This window comes from Podarcis liolepis, assembly GCF_965112155.1.
Source record: "Podarcis liolepis genome assembly, chromosome: 14".
In the NCBI taxonomy this organism is placed as follows: domain Eukaryota; kingdom Metazoa; phylum Chordata; class Lepidosauria; order Squamata; family Lacertidae; genus Podarcis; species Podarcis liolepis.
Window position 1 is genome coordinate 17915770 of NC_139569.1, and position 21994 is coordinate 17937763.

The 21994-nt window shown below is 42.7% G+C and overlaps 1 protein-coding gene across 8 annotated transcripts in view; it reads right to left on the reverse strand.

The window, feature by feature from the left end:
- Positions 1-21994, reverse strand: part of LOC310692640 (ankyrin repeat and fibronectin type-III domain-containing protein 1-like) — a 346685-nt gene that overhangs the window by 36280 nt on the left and 288411 nt on the right. For all 8 annotated transcript variants that reach the window (XM_083473610.1, XM_083473609.1, XM_083473608.1 and 5 more), the window contains one exon: positions 94-295. In XM_083473610.1, the coding sequence (XP_083329736.1) occupies positions 94-295 (202 nt within the window). The remainder of the gene's footprint in view (positions 1-93; positions 296-21994) is intronic.

Below are 21994 nucleotides of genomic sequence, written 5' to 3' on the forward strand. Positions count from 1 at the left end.
ATGGTATGGATGGAGCAGAAGTTGTTCCTCTAACAGGACATAAAAATTCTAAAAACCCTCAGAGCTCTTCAGTTGTTAGAGCAGTGTACTCACAGGATAGGATTTGCGGAGCTTATCCTTTTCACTCCTCCCTGCTATGCTCCCTTCATCAAATGACATGTAGTTAACTCTGAATTTCCCAGAAAGGTTCCGGTAGAGCCTCTTAGCAGCATTTGGAGATGAGGGTCCTGGTTGCTTCCTAGACTGGGCTAGCTGCGGGTCTCTCATTTGCTGTGTCATTTTAGGTGAGGAAGACCTGAGGAACAAAAAGAAAAAGACAGATGAATGTTAAATGTCTAGAAATACAAGGAGAGGGTGGCCAATCCAGAGCCATGCACAATGGTCTGATTTGCACATAATGCTAAGCCAAGCTAAGGTTTGGTATGAACAAGCAAGTATGCAGGAGCACAGAGCAAAAATTGTGGTCATTTCATTCCTTTCCTGGCCCTGTTGCCGCCACACTAACAGCAGCTAAGCCGTGTGTGTGCAAATGTGTGAACCTTTTGCTCCAAACAAACCACAAGCTCTAGCCAACAAACCATGACTCTGGATTCACATGTAACATTAAGCCAAAGAATGGTTTAGCTCCTGGAAGCATAGCAGCAGCAGGTCCAGGGAAGGAGTGAAGTGGCTGTGATTTTCACTGCGTTTGCTCAATTATGCTTAGCCATGGTTCAAATGAGGCTGCTATAACAAGCTGACTAAAAAAAGGGAAACATTTAAACTCCAATAAATCTAAGCTGTGAACAATTAATTTTTGTCTTAATTAGATTTGTTTAAAATTGTAACATGGAAGAATTGTGTAAGGACACAAGTCTAGGCTTCAAGCTGACATAATTCACATAACAGAAAAAAACCTCTGAATGGAAAATTTGGCACATGCAGAGAAAAGTGATCTTTATTGATTCAACTCTAGTTTTAAAACCACAAATATCTAAACCATGCATATATTATGCTTAAGTCTATCCTTTACCCTCCAAACTATGAATATTCCCTCCTCACAAATCAAAACACTGACTAAAATAGCTGTCAGTGCTGGCCGCCTCAAGGTAGGCAAAACAGTAGTAGTTTGGTAGAGATTTAGGCAGGGATGCAAGCAGTCTTGGGACATGGGTGGCGCTGTGGTCTAAATCACTGAGCCTCTTGGGCTTGCTGATTAGAAGGTTGACGGTTTGAATCCACGCAACAAGGTGAGCTCCCATTGCTCCATCCCACCTCCTGTCAACCTAGCAGTTCAAAAGCAGACTAGTGCAAACAGATAAATAGGTATCACTGCAGCAGGAAAGTAAACAGCATTTCTGTACACTCTGGCTTCCATCACGGTGTTATGTTGTGCCAGAAGCAGTTTAGTCATGCTGGTCATATGACCCAGAAAGCTGTCTATGGACAAACGCCGGCTCCCTTGGCCTGAAATGAGATGAGCACTGCACTCCATAGTCACATTTGACTGGCCTTAGCTGTCCAGGGGTGCTTTACCTTTACTTTTTTTCAACCAGTCTGTGAGCAGCTTGGCCTACACAAGTTGCCTACACAAGGAATCAGATGAATTATATAGGGCTAGGTAAGACTCTGCTGGTTACTCAGGTCACCTAATCCTGCTGGGCTGACAGCTGCAGTATCTTCTCCAGCCATCTGCAATGCAGTATAGTTCAGACCCACAGTAACATTTGCTTGAAAACTACCCCATTGGCACAGGGAGAAAGGAGCCTGTACCCTGCTGCTTGAGTCACCCAATCAAGACCTTAAAATAGTGTTGCTTTGACAGATGTGTACAGTTCTTGCTTATGAAACCACAGGTCAGAATAATAAACTGGTATGTCTCTGTGGTACTACAGCATCTTTTGCCTTCCTGAATTAATGTGAATTAACATATGATCCATCATGAATGAGGACTGATCTGTAATACAGCCATTCTGAGGTGGTGAAATATAAGCTGAATGGATGCAGTTTGATTTGTGCCTCCTTTGGGCTGATTGTCTTACATGAATCCAGACTCAATTTATAAAGCTCCAGACAGATTTGTATCGCCCAACCATCTGTTGAGCTGGCTGGAATGAACTAAGAAATGTAGGTGCTGAAGTGGTTTTTGGGGCTGTCCAGTGCATCAGTAAATTACAGTTAACGTGAAACAACCTTGATTCAGCTCAATGCTGATGAAGCACATGCTGAACAAGAGCCAACTCTGGCAATTAATATTTACAAAGACAGCCCCACAGAGGGTGTTAATAGCACCCTTACTGACTCACTCAGTCATTTTGATTTTATCTGAGACATTGTGGGCAGCAGAATTATATCAACTATTTTACCTTTTATTATGTTGCTTTCTTAAGAGCTCAAAAACTAAGGGAGATTGGCTCCTGCCAGGCATTCTCATGGGATAGGCTGTGAAGATTAGCATGTCTCTCTACAAATGTGGGTGAGCCTGTGCTGTAAGAAAAGCAGTAATTCTTTTGCACCTAGGTTGAGAGGAGGGAAAATTTGTAAGGGAACTTAGGTTTTCAGCAGTTTCTTGCCTAAAATAGGATAGCTCAGTAACTGGAGGTCAGGTCCGAGTGATTTGACAGCACCAAGCATATTACTGTATGTTTAATCAGGGTAGTGTATCTGAGTTCATCAATGTCTGGTATTGTTATTGATGTGATCATATGCAAATGGGGCAAGTTTGGACATGTGAAACATTTGTTCCATTGTTAAATAGAGGGTTGACATACATCTATATCACACAGAAGTTCTGGAGGGCTCATTTCTAATAGCACGCCATCAAAAAGTATGCCATGTGTGCTGTTCAGTTGTGTGAAAATGGCGAGAAATTAGCCCTTCAGAATATGCCTAATAGAAGCATGGTAGGGAATGTTCTAACTACATGAACCATCCTAAAACAAAAAAAGAAGCTTAGGAGTGATATATAGCACCTAATATTCAAATCTTAACATTTGATCTGATACATACAGTATGTAGCTGGCCTTATACCAGGTCAGACTAATAGTCCATCAAGCCCAATATTGTTCTCCACTAGTGATCTTCCACATCACCTTCTATCTGCTGCTTTAACTGAAGAGGCAATCAATTGAACCTGAGATCTTCTGAATTCTGCCACCTGTTCTAGAGTGGGGAAACACTTGGTGGTTCTCTAACAACATGGCTGGGACACAACAGCATGTGCATAGTGATCCCCCAAGTTCGAAAGCATACCAGTGCGAGTAGATAAATAGGTACCGTTGTGGTGGGAAGGTAAACAGCGTTTCCATGTGGCCTGGCTTCCTTCGTGCACCAGTAGCGGTTTAGTCATGCTGGTCACATGACCCGGAAAGCTGTCTGTGGACAAATGCCATCCCCCTCGGCCGGAAAAGCAAATGAGACCACACCTCATAGTCACCTTTGACTGGACTTAACCATCCAGGGGTCCTTTACCTTTACCTTACTAGCTAAGAGTCCTTATCGATGCCTAAAGGTACAGCGTAGTGGCCAAGAGATTGAGCTGCGAATCAGGAAATTCCAGCTTGAGTAAACCACTCATAGGTTGTTCATTAATTTAAAGCTATATACATTTTGTTAATTAAATAATAATAAAGTGGCATTAGGCAAGTCATTCTTTCTCAGCCTCAGTCCCCACATATACAGTACAATACGAGTGATAACAGCACTGACTTTATAGGATTGTTGCAATGATTACAACAAGATAATTTCATGTGAAACAGTCTGAACACTTTAAAGTGCCATACAAACATTAAACATTATCTATGTCAGTATGGAAGCCCCACACAGTTGTAAGTGTTCTCTATTAGCAGGTGTTGATGTAGAACATTTGGCTGCCATGTGATTTACACTGACTTTTAAAAGCTGACCTCTCTTGTTAAGGGGCTGTTAACAGCCTATTCCAAGGCCGGGGGGGGGGGCAGATCCAGCCCAATCACCTTCTAAATCCGGCCCACGAACGGTTCGGGTATCATTGTGTTTCTACATGAGTAGAATGTGCTCTTTTATTTAAAATGCATCTCTGGGTTATTTGTGGGGCATAGGAATTCATTCATTCCCCCCCCAAAATATAATCCAGCCCCCCACAAGGTCTGAAGGACAGTGGACTGGCCCCCTTCTGAAAAAAGTTTGCTGACCCCTGGCCTATTCACACAAGCCATGGTCCAAAGATGGGGCCGTGTTAAGTGCCTCAGAATTTTCTCTCAATACTCAGCATGAGCCCCATCTGTGTTATGCTTACTGTGATGTCTGGTCCCCATTTCTGCATTGCCATTTACATGAAACCACAAGTCTTAACCTAAGGAGTACCATTTAGGTTCTGGTCACCAAACCAGGAAGCAAGAATCAAAACCTGGTTCAAGAGTTACACAAATAGAAAGTGTCAGCATCGCCCTAGAGCCAGTGTACCAACTGGACTCATGTACCTCAACCCCGACTGGGCTGGGCGAGCTGGGTAGCACCGCCAGAGACCTCCTTTCCGCAGGAAACGGTCACAGTGCTGTGGACTCACAGCTTAGAGCTGAGAGCACCGGATTCACTGTCTCAATAATTCAGTCGTTGCGCAGCAGAGTCTTGCAGAGTTTAAACCACTCGGAGAGCAGCTCTGTAAAATATCTTCCTTTTATTCTATAACTACAACTATGGTACAAAACTATATACAGAGCTAAGTATTCTGAGCATAAACCAATGCTACACTGAGAGTCTGCAGCTGCTCTTAGCAGCAATCTAATCTCTAGGATCTCCAACACTCTCACTCTCTCCGATACACTGACTGACTGACTCTCTCTCACACACACAGATATGTTGCTGGGCAGAATAATTAAAAAGGCAGGACACGCCTCCTCTTCTCTGTGGAGTCAGCAGAGATCATCAGGAGATGGTCAGGAGATTCTTGGGTATGGGAGGGGTGAAATCTCCTCCTGCTCTTTTATTTAAAATGCATCTCTGGGTTATTTGTGGGGCATAGGAATTCATTCATTCCCCCCCAAAAAATATAATCCAGCCCCCCACAAGGTCTGAAGGACAGTGGACTGGCCCCCTTCTGAAAAAAGTTTGCTGACCCCTGGCCTATTCACACAAGCCATGGTCCAAAGATGGGGCCGTGTTAAGTGCCTCAGAATTTTCTCTCAATACTCAGCATGAGCCCCATCTGTGTTATGCTTACTGTGATGTCTGGTCCCCATTTCTGCATTGCCATTTACATGAAACCACAAGTCTTAACCTAAGGAGTACCATTTAGGTTCTGGTCACCAAACCAGGAAGCAAGAATCAAAACCTGGTTCAAGAGTTACACAAATAGAAAGAACTGGGTGATTCAGCCTCTAAAGCTATCACACTAGCTATTATGTACTATGTATACTCCATGCCAAGGAAAAAATCAAGAGCCATAAAGTTCAAGAAGCATCAGTTAATAAGGACCGCTCCCTTTAGAAGCTGAATGAGAACCATCAGAGAATAGATTAATCTGGGGCTGAACAAACAAGGCATGGTAATATCGCAGAACCAGATCAGAAGAAAAAGAAGCAGGAGCAAAGAACAAATTGGAAATGAGCAAGGCTCAGCAGGAAGAATTTATTGTCTATTCAGGAATTAGTCTGGTCATGCTGAATCAGGACCATAAACTGAATCAAGATTTCAAGCTGCAGTTCACCAATTTAGTCACATCACAACATAGAGGCAAAGAAGAACAAGCATCCTAATCTCTCTGAAATTCAATTAGGCAGGTAGCTAGGAGTTAGTTCACACCTCTCTAATGAGGTGTAAATTGCTATGGATTTAGCATCAATTACCCCCAAGTGTTTGTGTTCTCACACTACAGGTATGATTGAGTGACAGACTTGCTGGCTCAGACTGAAGCCACATGTGTGCCCAAGTCCTAGCAGAACTATTAAAACCTACTTAAGTCATTTATGCAACTAACTGAACCATTTGTAAAGAATAGCAGGTTAATTTTTAGATTCAAATTGTAAAGATTTCTAAGATGATATTGAGGGCATGTGCAGCTGCAGGTTTTTTAAATGTTAAACAACATAATTCAATCAGAAACAATATTCCAAGACACCCAAATACTGTGTGGAGCCAGAAGACTGTAACCTGCCATGGCCCTGGATCCCAATTCCCCTTCATCAGTACAAGGAACAAAAGACATGGAGGGCAAGAATAGCTGGTTTTATGAACACCCTCAGGAGGCAGTCACCAAAGTAAGCATCCCATTAGACTCCCATTAAGGAGGTTGAGCCCAAGGGAACAGTGATGTTTCCATTTGCTGCTGCTGCTACACCTCATCCTCTGACCTGAACTCTTCCCTGGAATGATTTGCAGCTCATGAGGACACACCTCCACAACCAAATGCAAAATAAAGTCCAAATGCAAAATAAAGCACCTCAGCTCTGCCAAGAGGACATACCTCTGGGAATGGCATGTGGTCCTTTTAATTCTGAACAGTTTCCTCTGTGGATGTATGGCTTCAAAGCTCAAAAAAAATTTAAAATAAAATTAGCTCCAAGTCAACTCTAGACCTCTCAGTCCCATAGTAAAGTGATGCATGCATGCTATGCATGTGCGTAGCCAGGATTTATTGGGGGGCAGGCTTTATGTGCGGAGGGAGCAGAACTGAGATATCTTGTGGTGCAATTGGTCAGTTAGTTAAGTATTTCTATTTATTTACTTGGTTGGGGGAGGGCAGCTGCCCACCCTGCACCCCCCTGGCTACTCCCATGGATACTTGCCACAGACTGTGGTCTTCAGCCAGGAACAAGAAAGGACCCCAGTAAAAGCACAGGACCACTACAGTTCTATTACTGTGCACAATGGCCATTGGCTGTTCATGAGCAGAGCCACAGAATGTATCAATTTTCATGAATAATAAGGACAACATAGCTCAATGAAATTCATTTGCCCACCCCTCCCCCCAGCAACTAGTGAAGCAAATACAGAAACACCAGAAGTAGAGAATGACGTTGGTTAACTAGAAAATAACAACAACCAATCTGGCATAAGTCAAACTATATATAAAGATACAGAAAACATAATTGTGGGCAAAGAAGTTTAATGCTGAAGGCTGCTTTTGCCTTCTGCACTTGACTAGAAAAAAAGGTGGGAAATAGTAATAAGAAAGAACTGGTTAGGGCAGAGTGGGGGGAAACTGTGTTGTTTTGACTCATCAGCCCCGGCAAGCATGCTAATAGCAAGGGATAATGGGAGTTGTAGTCCAACAACATCTGGAAGGCCGGAGGTTCCTCACCCTCGGGTTTAGTAGGAGTAATTCCCACTGGAAGTTATACAGTATTCCAATATATTCCACATCTGCCTATGACACTTTTATTTTTATTATTTATTGAATTTAAATACCCCCTATACCCGAAGGTCTCAGGGCGGTAAACAAAACAAAATCAGAATATAAAACCAGAAAATATATAATCAAAATAAAAACAACAACCCAATAACCCTCCCCCCCAAAAACCCGCATAATTTAAAAGGGCATAGGATTTTATGGGGCATTATACAAAACAGTCTGCTTGTCAGAGTTACTTCATGCATTATTTTTTAACCTTAGACTCGGGGTGATGCTCGGGGCTGGGGGCTGAATGTGACACTCCAGGCATCCTCTTTATCTGGACATCAGAACTTTGTCTATACCAAACGCTTTCTTCATATGCTACACTCCTCATTGGCCCTGCTTCACATGTCAGGTGTTTTTGCTTGGCTGGAATATGTCCTTGAATTCACTGGCGGGGGTGATGAGAGTGAGGGCTCACTCCCATTTATTGCTTTGTCAGGCATGGGTTTGTGTGTGGTCTTGTTTGTCTGGGGAATTTGTTATGTTTTCTGTAGGCCATTTCCAAGGTGAGAGGCTGGATGTGGTCTGGACTGGGGCACGTGAAAGTGGTTTCATGTCCTTGGAATGAAAGCCCAACCCTGCACTGAACTGTGTCTTTCCTGGTGTGAGACAGGAGGGAATACAGAGTTTTTGTCCCATGTGAGAGCTTGGGTCTCAGTTATGTATGACTGTTGTAAGTGTCTCCTTGTGGATGTTCCCCCAAACACTGTCCTCTGCTGTATATTTATGGTCTCTGGAGTGGGCAAGCTGCCTTGTCTCCGCAACTGAAGAGGCTGGGGCTGTGCGACATCAGCACGCCATGCACACAGGGTACGCCGACATTATTTGTGCATGCTCTGCAGCATGCTGCTTTGTTGTGCACATGCACTGTGGTGTGTGCACACAGCTGCCATTTAATTTTGAGGGGGCCTGGCCCCCTCCTTGAAAATTTTGGGGGCCCTTGCCCCCCCCCCATGACATACCTGGAAGTGGGTAGTTATGGGAAGCTACTGTTCGGCACCATGGGAATTGTCCTGTGGTGTCCCACAGGGTTCCATCTTATCCCCCATGCTATTTTAACATCTATATGAAGCTTCTTGGAGCTGTCATCAGGAGATTTGAAGTGAAGTATCATCAATATGCAGATGACACCCAGCACTGTCTATCTGTTCCATCTGAATTAGGAGAGGTGTTTGAGGTGCTGGACCAGTGCTTGGACTCAGTGATGAGTTGGATGTGGGCCAATAAACTGACAGAATCAGAAAAATACAGAGCAGTTTCGTAGTTTGGGGTTGCTCCTGGATCCAACATTGTTCATGGAGGCTCAGGTGATCTTAGTGACTACGAGTGCCTTTTTCAGCTCCAACTGATTTACCAGCTGTAACCTCTTTTGATGACTTGGGCACTGTACCCCATGCTCTGGTGCAATGCCCATGAAGATGACAATTGGCCCCAAATGCAGCAGTCAGATTACTTGCTGGGATTCCATTTAGATCTCCTATAACCTAGGGTTGCCATATTCTGAAGAACAAAAAAGAAGACACATGGGGGAGGGGTTTGCAGGAGTGCATGCGCACCAGACCCGGCATCACCATGCCGCCTACACCATACAAATAACATTCTATGTTCAACTAAAACCAGCATGAACAACAATAATCAATGAAACCCTTCCCCCCCACACTTCACCTCATCTACCTTGCCATTGGAGCCAGGGACAGCCAGTGTAACATGATGGCAATATTTTGTTCCAGGGAGCCATCAAGTAAATGCATTTTGCACATGTGGCAGGTTCTGGGCCAACCTCAGGGGCAGCTGCACATAAAGTGCAATTCAGTAATGAAATCAGGAGATCACCAGTATATGGACAACAGTGGTCAGTCTATCCTGGCCCAGAAATAACCACAGCTGTCTTACCTGCCAATGTTGGTAAAAGGCACTTATAGCCACTGAGGTTACATGGGCTTTGTGTGACAGAGATGGATCCAAAAGTTCCCTAGACTACAGGGAGAGTATAACTCTGTCCAAAGCAGGCAATTGACCTGTTATTCAGATTTTGGAACCTCTCACCCACAGCACTTCTGTCTTGCCAGGTTTCAGACTCAGTTTGTTGGCCTTCATCCTTCCCACCACAGAGTCCACACACTGGTCCATGGCTTGCACAGCCGCTCCTGATTCTGGTGTTAGAGAGAAATAGAGCTGGCATAGCGCTGACATCACTGCGCTGATGATACCTGACCCTAAATCTCCTAATGGCTGTTCCCAATGGCTTTGTGTAGATGTTAAGCAGCACTGGGGACAAGATGGTACCCTGTGGCACCCCATAGCACACCTGCCGGGGGCCTGAAAAATAATCAACCAGTGCTGTTATCTGAAACTGATCAAAGCAATGTGGATGTATGACATTAAAATCTATTTTGAAGGCATGGGAAATCTCTATATATCCATGAAAGGCTGGGCTCAGAATTTTGTTTCAAAATCTGGCCTTTACTTCATCCTTCTCCCATTTGGCAAACCATCTTGTTTTGAAAAGAGCTGAAGTTAACATGCATGTTTGGTCTTGTAAGAACAATAACTTAACTTATAGAGCTTCTACTCGCGCCAAAAATATTTTTGTTTGTTCTCCTGCATCCCTAATGATGCCAACAGAACTCCAGGAGAAGAGGCCTGCAGTTAACCACAAAGCAGGAGCCAACAGACTGTGGGTTTGTTTGTTTTCTGTTGTTGTTTAAAAGTGGTGTCTACTATAGAATGAGTAGTAATCTTAGCAACATTCATTGTGAGGGAAATCCATTATGAACAAGCTCACATCCCCTTATTCTCAGTTAATGAATGAGAGGAAACTTGAGAGACACATGCAAAGGGGAGAGAAAGGGAGAGACGTCTCAAGATCATGCAAGCCACTTGAAATATATTACTTCCAAGAAAGTTGCAATATATTTCCTTACAGCTTTTACATATACACAAGTTATTTGCAATTGAAAGAGTTCATTAAAAGTCTAAGGGGACATTTGGCAAGTGCGTTCTTTACTGCTTTAGATACATGTGCCATCTTCATAGTCAGATGTTATCATAAAGCTTAAACCAATTCCAGCTAAACAAAGTAAACTGTTTCTAGTAAACAGCTCTTAAACTGCACAAGATTTTGTACCAAAAGTCTGCACCCATTTTGCCAAACTGGATTCAGCTCTGCAGGCAGAAGAAGAGACTGCAGACTTTCTGCCTCTACAAGTGTGTGCCCATCTCACATAATTAGCAGCATCACTATCATTGTTAATCCTAATTGGAGGTCTTGTGGGTGGTCTTCACAGGGATGTCAGAGGTTAAGGAGAGAAATCATCAGTGTCCTACGCAAATATAAATGAGGCAAATTCTTACATCCCAGAAATATGCTGAGTGTAGGAGAACCTCAGTGGAGAAGGATTTATTTCCTTTCTGTGCATAACAGGGAGGGAGTTGCCAACAAAAAAACAAGTCACTCTCATTGGAAAACTGGCCTGCTTGATCACTAGCAATTCCTCCCCTCCCCACCAAACCATGTCATTTACTTATGAGACAAAACTGCAAGGAAGCAAATAAACTTATGTTGTCTTGGTTTTTTTTTTTTAAGGGGGTATCTTTAAACATATATAGCATACCATACATTTCCTCCTTGAACTGTGACTCGTAAGAATGATGCTTCTTACTAACTAAGTTCTTCTGATTTTATAAAGCAGTCTCTTGAACTGGGATTTTTAGAAATCCTTCCATTAGAAGAAGCGGCAGTACTGAAAGGATTTCTCTTAGAGGCTTCTGGAAACCTGGCATATCTGTCATCTGTGGTTTCTATTCTACATGTACAAACACAGCTTATCAATCATCTCTCTGTCTTCTTAATGAGTGCCTGCAAATGCCAGTTTGCCCTACCTGTAACACTTCTTTCATTTATCAGAGATTTCTCTGCAGCACAAATAATTAAATTGATTTTATTTTGTCATTTATATAAGCTAAATAGAATTGCTATTGCTTCCTGCATCTTCTCTCTGAACCAGGTGACTGGACGATGCCAAAGGGAATCTCTGCAATTCCTCATTCCCTTTCTCCTTCCCATTGAGGGACTAATTTATAGTGCCTGAAGCTTCAGTGCACAGAAGATAGAGACAGCAAGGGAAAGATACCTGGCTTTAAACCAAACTGACAATTTTACAGGATTCTTATAGAATTAACACTGCTTGGTCTTTGTCCATCACTGAATTCTTATACAGCTTTACTGAAGAGCATTTGGTGTGCTTGCAACCCAAACAATCATGGCTCAATGTAACATAGCACCATTTTTGTTCATATTTTCATGATGGGAAAAGGAGGAAGTCCCTCTACTACTAGCATTCACTCAGCAAGTTTACACTGTACTTTAATGTTGTCATTATTTTTGGGGGGGTGGGAGGTGGATAGGATAAATAGTTAGTTCCTCTAGTCATTTTATTCAATAATGAAAACAGCGGTATATTATCTTCAGCTAGGATAGAGAAGTATATTAGCATTTCTTGTCTCCGCTGTGCACAACATGCACTGACACTTTGGAGAAAGCATATCTAGTGACAAGTTTCCCCATGAGGCCTGGTGGCTGCCACACCCCGTTATGGAAATCTCGCCACCTTAACTTCATGTACTGCCCACATTTATGGGATTACAACCTTTGTTTTTGCAGTGTGCCACACAAACCTAGCTCTCAGTATAACTTTCAGAAATGTATTAGTAGAATTGTCAGGTCCAGGACTGAAACCAGGATGATGTTATCCTGCCAACTAAACAGGTATATTTAGAGACTAAGCTCCAATATTAGGGGTATGAGGTTGGTACAAATCAACAACTGGCATGCACAGGAAAAAAAGTTCTGCACCTATTTAATCAGTATGGTTGAACTGCATGCCATCCTTGCTAGGAGAACCTGGATGGTATGCTTGACGGACTGTCTCCTTCCCTTTTCCTCAAATTAGATATTGGAGAAGCTCAGCGGGTTTTCCCCAGTGCATTCCTCATCGCCAACCCCTAATTGCTGCTTAACATTAAATAACGAAGTGAGGAAATGTTGGGCAAATGTTCTTGCTATGGGAACACACAGTTCCCTTTAATTACATTGTTTTTGTTTGGGTTTTTTTTTATTAGTTGTGCTGTGGGTTCCCCCTCCCTGACAGGGCCAGCAAAGCACATGCTAAATATGGCCGATTTTAAAATCCACAGTGAAACCCGAATCTCGGCACCAGACTGACTGGAATCGGTGCAACCCAGGGTTACGAGGGACACACATTCCAACCTCTCTACTGTTCTCACTCAGATCCACAGTGAAATAACAGCATGCCCCTCCCTTCCTGGGTCAGCTGGAAACTGCTTCAAGTCTTTCTAAAGAGACATGCTGCTGTTGGTGGTGAGCCAGTTCAATATGCTTAGCATTCTATACAGACAAAGAGTATCAGCCCTTGGACATCAATTTCCTCTTCAAACACTCTTCCCGACCATTACTCTTACTTATTCCCCCCACCCATCATTTGCCAGACCATATCCCTTAACCTGTTGCTGCTTCTTCCTCTGCTCTGTATCAAGTTCAACATCTCAAGTCAAATTCTCTCCAACCTAGAGATAAGTTTTCATCTCAGCCCTTCGTGTATGAAAGTATATGTGCGCACGTGCTCACTCTGATTTTAAAAGTATGCCGACATGCTGTCAGGCTTTGGATGTGGCTTGCTTTGATTATTTGTTTTTGAACGGGAAGTTTTATGATTGCATTGGGAATCTGTCCTAATTGAGGCTGAGTCAGAATTATAGTAAATGAGTATGTGTTTTAGTTTGTTGGATAAGCTTTAACTACTCTATAATTAGTTTGTGGCATGTTGGGATTTTTATTTTTTAATTTTTTTTAGGAATACGCTGAACAGAGAACTAAGCAGCAAGTCAAAGTGACCCTAACCTATCAAACTATTTAATTAAGTCATTGTTTGGCCTTGGGGGTTTCTGCAGGAACTTGGGGTGGAGTTCTAAGTTTGGGAGGAGACCATTCAGTAGATTCAAAACACCTTTTCCTGTATCTACAGAACTGTAGGTAAGAGACTGGTAGCAATGTTTGAGACAGGTGAGAAACAGATAGTCTTAAATTGTAATTTTACTTCATTCTTATCTTCAGAACTCAAAGGAATCTGCTTTCCTTTGGAATGATTGCTCTCTAAGTCAGCCTTGCGGTGCACCTGTTTTCTCAGCTTGTGACAAATGGATTGTTTGGTCAGCCTGCATTTATGGGAATGAATGCAAGGTCCAGCCGTGGCAAGGGGGTTGGGTTAGATGGCATTTTCTTCCTTTCTTACTCCATTACTTTTTACTCCACATTTTAAGTGCTTGCCCAAGGGAAGGAAAAGCAGATTTAGGACATAGCCAGATGACTGCAACCCCCCCCCCATCAGCATTGTATCAGCACTATTCAATAGAAAGCTCTCTGCTTTTAAAACAAACAAACAAACAAAACAAAAAACCATCTTGACATGAGATCTTTACCAGTGCTGGACAGGATTGCATGAACTTCAACAATAAAACTGGTTGAGAAAATAGCAGGGCACTGCTCTAGAACACGCACCCCTTGCTGGCTTTTGCCATTATTTTGGCTTGGGCTTTTTAGCTTTTTCAGGAGCTTGACAAGTACTCCCACAGTTGAATGGTATGTCAGGGAAATGATAACTATTTAAAGGGGACAAGCAATTACAAATGAAAACAATTTTTAACATGAACACAAAATGGTTCAGAGAGAAGTGGTGCTTGCCTGTGAAGGGATGCTCACTGTGAAATCTTGGGCATTGATTGGTGCCAACAACATGTGTGGGACCACCAATGTGAAAAAAGTTGATATTTGACTATTAACATACTGTGGGCTTGAGTGCTGGGAAAATGCTATATCCTCAAAACAGAAGAACATCCTTGAGGGAAGATGTCAAGATTTTGTACAAGATCCTGCATTTGTTACCCATCTGGTGTTGCCAGGACACCTAGGTCAAACCACCAAATATGAACACCTGCGTTTCAGTGATGAGGGTAAATGGTCACTCCCCACCTGTTCTAGAAAAACTCTTATGCTTTAAATCGAGTGCATTCATTCATTCATTTATACATACCTCACTTTTACCTAAATAGCTGTAAGTGGCATATCTGCAAATGGGATGTTCCAGGATATTTGTTATGAGCTTTCTCTAAATAATAATAATAATAATAATAATAATAATAATAATAATAATAATAATAATAATATCCTATGGCAGAAAATTCTCTGGAAATCTTAGTTACAGGGTAAAACTTCAAAAAGCAACAAAGTGGGCTTTGAAGTCTTTGAAGCCAGAAAATAATGAGCTCAAAATGCAGAAATAGTTTCCACAAAACCCTCTTTGTAGTTTTAGGGCGTGGTGCATGCATGTGGACAAAGGGATATTAATAATAATAATAATGGCAGAATAAGAAGGGTGTTTGCTTTTATGTGGAGCTTGGTGTCATGAAGTGCTTACAATGAGGGGCATTTGTTATGTTCTAAGGTCCATGATGGTGCAAAGTAAGGGACAATGTCTGAAATAAGGAACAGCGGTTAAAATAAGGTGCATCCAAGGAGAGGCAGGACTGAGAAGTGGAGATATGCTTCAGAGGTCCAGACTATGGGGAGCTCCGAAAAATCAATAATTATAATTTGGTCTTTTTAATTTTAGTTTTTTATTTTAATTGGATTATGATTGGATATATTAATTGGATTTTTATTGGAAAATTAATAAAAATGATTTTAAAAAATATGGTGCATCCAGCAATTCATGGGAAATTGTGTCAAGATATGTATTAAATATGGCTTTTGCTATGTCATTCACAATTTCTAGAGGTTTCTTGTAGCCTAACTTTGTGTAAATTTAGTCATGATAATTTCAGCTTCCTTTGATTTTTTTTAAAGAATAAGTTCTGAATCCTTCTTATTGTGGAGAACATGTGAAAATTTTTATGTTAGACATGTATCATAATAGTTATGAAGCCAGAAAGTACACAAGGATAGGTTGGGGAATGCAAGATGATACCGTATTTCAAGGATATTATTATAAATTTGTGGAACTCACACAATTTCTGAACATTTGGAGTTAGAAACTGTAGCTGTACTGCTCTGAAAGTGAGGAGAAGGGACAGGCTGTTAAAACAGGTTGTTGTACAAGTTGCTGTGGTTACACAAGCCTGCTTGGAGCCAACAGCTTAATCTGAGAGTCTCACAGCTTGAGAAGGGGTTTGTGGGGAGGGAGGGGGCAGATTGTGCTTTGACAGCAGGCAGCCAGCCTGAAACTCTGTCGCCAAGTGCCACAGACAAGTACCCGTGCCTTGAGCTAAATACAGGAGACATCTCTGAGATATCAAAAGCCACTGGTTTCTCTCTCTCATTCCTTCCACTCAAAGCCATCTCCAGCTGCTGAATCCATATGCCAAATGCCTTGTTTGCAACAACTGAGGGTACCGCCTTGGGAAGGAAGGCGGGTTTTGCCATAGACACATCTTACTCAGTCAGCTTAGCCAAATCTCCTTTAGCCCGACAGGGAAGACCTCTCACTGTTTGAGATCTGAGACACTGCCATCCATTTTGGACAACGATTCTCTTGCTAAGAGAGGAGACAGTTGAGAGTTTTGTTGCTGAACCAATGCCAATGCTCATTAATCATGGAAATGCAGCTATTCTGGTGCCTCTGTCTTCACTGTCAGCCTAATTAGAGCGACTGTTTCCTATCCTGGCTACTCATGCAGCTTTGGCAAGGGTGAAGCACAGTAAGAGTTTCCTCTCTCTCTCTCTCTCTCTCTCACACACACACACACACAGGAATATGTCTCCCCCTGCCCATTCCTCTGTTTTTGTTAACTACCTGGCTTCCAGACACCCAGAAACGTTGCCAGGATCATAACCCTCCATCTTACAGAGATATAGCTACTGTAGTTAGTTGCCACAAAATCACAAACTTGTGCCAAGATTTATTGTAGTAAAATCTTTGTTTTTCATAGAACCAGAGAGTTGGAAGGAATCACAAGGATTATCTAGTCCAACACTCTGCAATGTAGGAATCTTTCACCAAATGTGGGGCTCAAACCCATGACCCTGAGATTAAGAGTCTCCTGCTCTACTGACTGAGCTATCCCTTTTGTTCCATATCACATATTTTCTGAGGTACCTGAAAGCTAAGCTAACACTTTCATATTATAGAAACAAACAGTTCTATGGTTTTTTCTACTTTTCTCAAATACTGTATTGGAAGAATCATTTCAAGTTAATAAGAGCAAGAGGCAAAGCTGGCAGAACTGCAGTCTCTGAGGTGAGGATGGGGCAAGTCGGCATATCTCATGTCTCAGAAGCAAGGAGGGAAGCTGTTTCTGCTAAGACCAGCAAGAAATCTCACATCTCCAAGATACAAGTATTATCTTTGCCCAAGATGTACCTTTTTTAGTTAGTCACCTGGAGGTAGCACAGGTTCAAAAACAGAATGATGAAAGGGGAGAATAATGCACTGTAATTGATTAAGATGTCATGAGGAAAGTCTTTGTGAATGGCAATGAATGTTATTTTCTTGATTTACAACTGTCCAAAGTCAGCATCTCTGTTTCCAGCCGCATGTTGGCAGAGGTCCTGTTCATTATTTTACACCCAAAATAGTTTGGCTACAAGTTTCCAGTGTCCCAATTCTTTTCATTCTCACTCTTCTCAGAATTCAGTTCAGAAATTAACTTGGCTTTGTCCAAAACCATCTTTGGGTGAGGGGTGGGGTGGGGAATGCAAGTCTTGCCTAGTTTTTAGAATATTTTCACAAATGAAAATTAAATTGCTTCAGAGTCTCCTTTTGCAAAGCCTATGCTGTAATGCACTTGGAGATTTTGTGGCAATAAAGATGATGAAGGCCTCTGTCACTGTTTGGCTCAGCTGTTGTAATGTAATTCAGAGAAATGGGTGACATTGGCTAAGCAGCTTTGATCTCAGGGTAGATAATAGGGCCTTTGTGTGTACCTCTGTCAGCTGAGCTATGGTTAGTGGGAACACTGAAAAGGGCCTTCTGTGTGGCAGCTCCTAATTTGTAGAATTCACTACCCTAAGACTTTTAATAGAATCATAGATTGGAAGGGACCCTGAGGGCCATCTCGTCCAACCCTCTGCAATGCAGGAATCTCAACTAAATCATACATGATAGATGACCATCCAACCTCTGCTTATAAACCTCCATGGGAGTTCACCACCTCAATGAAGTCTGTTCCACTGTCAAACAGCTCTTGCTGTTAGAAAGTTCTTCCTGATGTTTAGTTGGAATCTCCTTTCTTGTAACTTGAAGCAATTGCTTCGAGTCCTACTCTCCATGTGACAGTCCTTTAGATATCTGAAAATGACTATAATATCGCCTCAGTCTCCTCTTTTCCAGGCTAAACATACCCAATTCCCTCAACTGTACCTCATAAGACTTAGTTTCCAGACCCTTTATCATATTCGTTGCCTTCCTCTGCAGCTTGTCAAAAGCCTTCTTAAATTGTGGTGCTCAGAACTGGAGACAGTACTCTAGGTGTGGTCTGACTAAGGCAGAATAGATCAGGTCTATTACTTCCCTATTTCAGAACACTAGGCTTGTGTTGATGTAGCCTAGAATAGCATTAGCATTTTTTTGCTGCTGCATCACACTGTTGACTCATGTTAAGCTTGCGGTCTACTAAGACCCCTAGATCCTTTTCACGTGTACTACTGGCAAGCCAGGTGTCCTCCATCTTACATATGTGTGGCTGGTTCTTCCTTACATTTGTCTCTATTGAAATTCATTTTGTTAGCTTTAGCCCAGTTCTTCAATCTGTTAAAGGACAGTGGTACCTCGGGTTACAGACGCTTCAAGTTACAGACTCTGCTAACCCAGAAATAGTATCTCAGGTTAAGAACTTTACTTCAGGATGAGAACAGAAATTGTGTGGCAGCAGAGGGAGGCCCCATTGGCTAAAGTGGTACCTCAGGTTAAGAACAGTTTCAGGTTAAGAACAGACCTCCAGAACGAATTATGTTCTTAACCCGAGGTACCACTGTAATCTTGAATCCTAATTCTGTCTTCTGTGGCTATCCCTCCCAGTTTGAAGTCATCTGCAAATTTGATGAGCATCTCATTAATACCTTTATCCAACTTGTTTGGGAGAGCCAGTATGGTGTAGTGGTTAAGAGCGGTAGTCTCGTTATCTGGGGAACCGGGTTCGCGTCTCCGCTCCTCCACATGCAGCTGCTGGGTGACCTTGGGCCAGTCACACTTCTGTGAAGTCTCTCAGCCCCACTCACCTCACAGAGTGTTTGTTGTGGGGGAGGAAGGGAAAGGAGAATGTTAGCCGCTTTGAGACTCCTTAAAGGGAGTGAAAGGCGGGATATCAAATCCAAACTCTTCTCTTCTTCTTCTTCTTATAAAGATGTTAAACAACAACAGGCCTCTTCACTGGTGGTTTTCTGTCACCAGTTGCCTTCTTTATTATTAGTGTTCCTTTTGTGTTTTGATGTGCTCCACCATCAGTTCATTTTATTGGTTATGATTTTTTGTATTTTTCCTTTTTTTGTTTGTAAACTCCTCAAATGCTTTTTACTGGTAGTAATTTAAAATGAATATCCTTCTGTATTTTGTATATGTACACACCAATCTTTGTTGGTACTTCAGCATATGTAGGTTCCACAACACTCTTAATATGTTTTAATAGAAACAGAGATACATACCACATATTTATAGAGCAAAATTTAAAATGAATCAAAAGTTTGAATCGAGCTTGCAGGGCAGCAGCTGAAGGAGGAGCAAAAGGGTTTTCTTGTGTGTGTGTTTCTTTGTGGCTGATTAGCTGCTCTCCCTGTGCAAAGGTCAGAGGGGGCAGGGTTTCTGTTGAGTCAGGTGATTAGCTATGGGAGGAGCTTATAAGAGCTTGAAGGGCAGTTTGATCCATCTTTTAGATTTAGGGGAGCTAGTCTCAAACGTTTGTTGGGGGAGACCTAGGTTTTTTTTGGGGGGGGGTATTTGTCCTGTCTTCACGCTTTTTAAGATGGAGGACCACTGTAGCCACCCCCAACGACACGTTTTCAAGATGGAGGGTGAGGGAACAGCTGCAGTCGCCTGCGGTTCCTGTGCAATGTTTGCCATCTTGCCAAAGGTTGCAGGCAGCTTTACCTGCAGCAATTGTATGTTGATTGCCCTCTTAGAAGACAAAGTTCAGCAACTGGAGGAACGTGTAGCTACGCTCCAAAGAATTAGAGAGCTGGAGCTCTTCTTGGAAGCAACAGAGAACACCGTCTCCACCAAGGAGGAGACAGGGGACACCCCTGAGAAGGAGTCTAGTTCACCAACACAGGTGCCAGATATATGGAGAAACGTGACTCAAAGAAGTAGGAGGCCCAGGGTTCGCTCTGATTGTTTAGAAATACACAATCGCTTTGAAGTCCTCTCCCCTAGCATGGAAGACGAAGAACAGACTCCATTTGAGGATCTCTCCCTCATTACAGTCGATCAGGTATATGAAGACGAGCAGCAAAGTCAGTCCTCAGGGAATGTGCAGGCGACCTTGGAACGGACAGCTCACGCAAGAACCCCGACCAAACCTAAGAGGAGGCGTGTAGTGGTGATAGGGGATTCCCTACTGAGGGGAACAGAAGCAGTGATCTGTGGGCCTGACAAGATGTCTCGGGAGGTGTGCTGTCTCCCCGGGGCTAAGATCCAAGATGTAACTGAACGACTGCAAGGAATCATAAAACCCACTGACAAATACCCCTTCCTCTTGGTTCATGTGGGAACCAATGACACTGCAAGCAATAGCCTCCAGAAGATCATAAGAGACTACGAGGCTCTGGGCAGGAAATTTAAGCAATTAAATGCACAAATTGTCATCTCATCTGTCCTCCCAGTTGAAAGACATGGCCCAGGGAGAGAGGGGAAAATAGTGGAAGTGAACAGCTGGCTTCGCAAATGGTGTAAACAGGAACGGTTTGGATTCTTAGATCACGGACTGCAGTTTCTTGAAGATGGACTTCTGGCAAGTGATGGGCTGCACCTCACAACGGTTGGGAGGAATGTTTTTGCCAAAAATCTCAGAAACCTCATCAGGAGGGCTTTAAACTGACTAATGTGGGGGAGGGAGACAGTGCTCCTGAAGGTAGGAGTCTATCAATTGATGAAGATGATCATCCAAATGTCATAGACCAAATGGAGCAAACAGCACACAGACCTAGTGGTGGGAGGAAAAAATCCTTAAATAAGAGACACGGGGGAATGATTAATGGACTTCAATGTCTGTACACTAATGCACAAAGCATGGGAAATAAACATGATGAGCTTGAGCTCATCACTGAAACCTGGTGGGATAACGATTGGAATGTAATAATGGAGGGATACAAGACCAGAGAAACAAACCAGACAAGAAAGGAGGAGGAGTGGCGTTATATGTCAGGGATGTGTATACCTGTGAAGAGATCCAAGATTTAGAACCCCAAAGCCAAAGTGAGAGCATTTGGGTCAAAATTAAGGGAGAGAAGAATAACAGAGACCTCATTGTGGGAGTTTACTATAGATCCCCAAGCCAAACGGAGGACGTAGATGATGCCTTCCTGGAACAGATGGCCAAGCATGCAAAAGGAAGGGAGATAGTAGTAATGGGGGACTTCAATTACCCGGATATTTGTTGGATGTCAAACCCAGCCAAGAGCATAAGGTCAAACAGATTCCTCACTGGCCTTGCAGACAACTTCATTGTCCAGAAAGTGGGAGAAGCAACAAGAGGAACAGCCATTTTAGATCTGGTCCTAACCAATGTTGATGACCTGGTTAGTGGGGTAGAAGTGGAAGAATCATTAGGCGCGAGTGATCATGCTCTTCTGAAGTTTACTATACAGCGGAAAGGAGTAGCCAAGCATACTAGGACTCAATTTCTTGACTTTAAGAAAGAAGACTTCATAAAACTTAGGGAAGTGCTGGGTGAGATCCCATGGACAGTAATACTAAAAGGAAAGGGAGTTCATGATGGCTGGGAGTTTGTTAAGAGGGAGATAGTAAAAGCACAACTTCAGGCAATATCAATGAGACGGAAACATGGAAGGTGCCTAAAGAAGCCGGGGTGGCTATGTAAAGAACTTTTAACTGAGTTAAGATTAAAAAAGGATGTGTACAAAAAATGGAAAAGGGGGGAAACCACCAAAGAGGAATTCAAACAAATAGCCAGCACATGTAGACACAAAGTCAGAAAAGCTAAAGCACAGAATGAACTCAGGCTTGCTAGAGAGGTTAAAAGCCACAAAAAGGCTTTTATGGGTATGTCCGTAGCAAAAGGAAGAACAAAGAAACAGTGGGGTCACTCAGAGGAGAAGATGGTGAAATGCAAACAGGGGACACAGAAAGGGCTGAACTCCTCAATGCCTTCTTTGCCTCAGTCTTCTCCGATAAAGAAAACAATGCCCGACCTGAAGAATTTGGAGCAAATGATTCAGCAGAGGAAACACAGCCCAGAATAACTAAGGAGATAGTACAAGAATACTTGGCTAGTTTAGATGTATTCAAGTCTCCAGGGCCAGATGAACTGCACCCAAGAGTATTAAAAGAACTGGCAGATGTGATCTCAGAACCACTGGCAGTCATCTTTGAGAATTCCTGGAGAACAGGCGAAGTC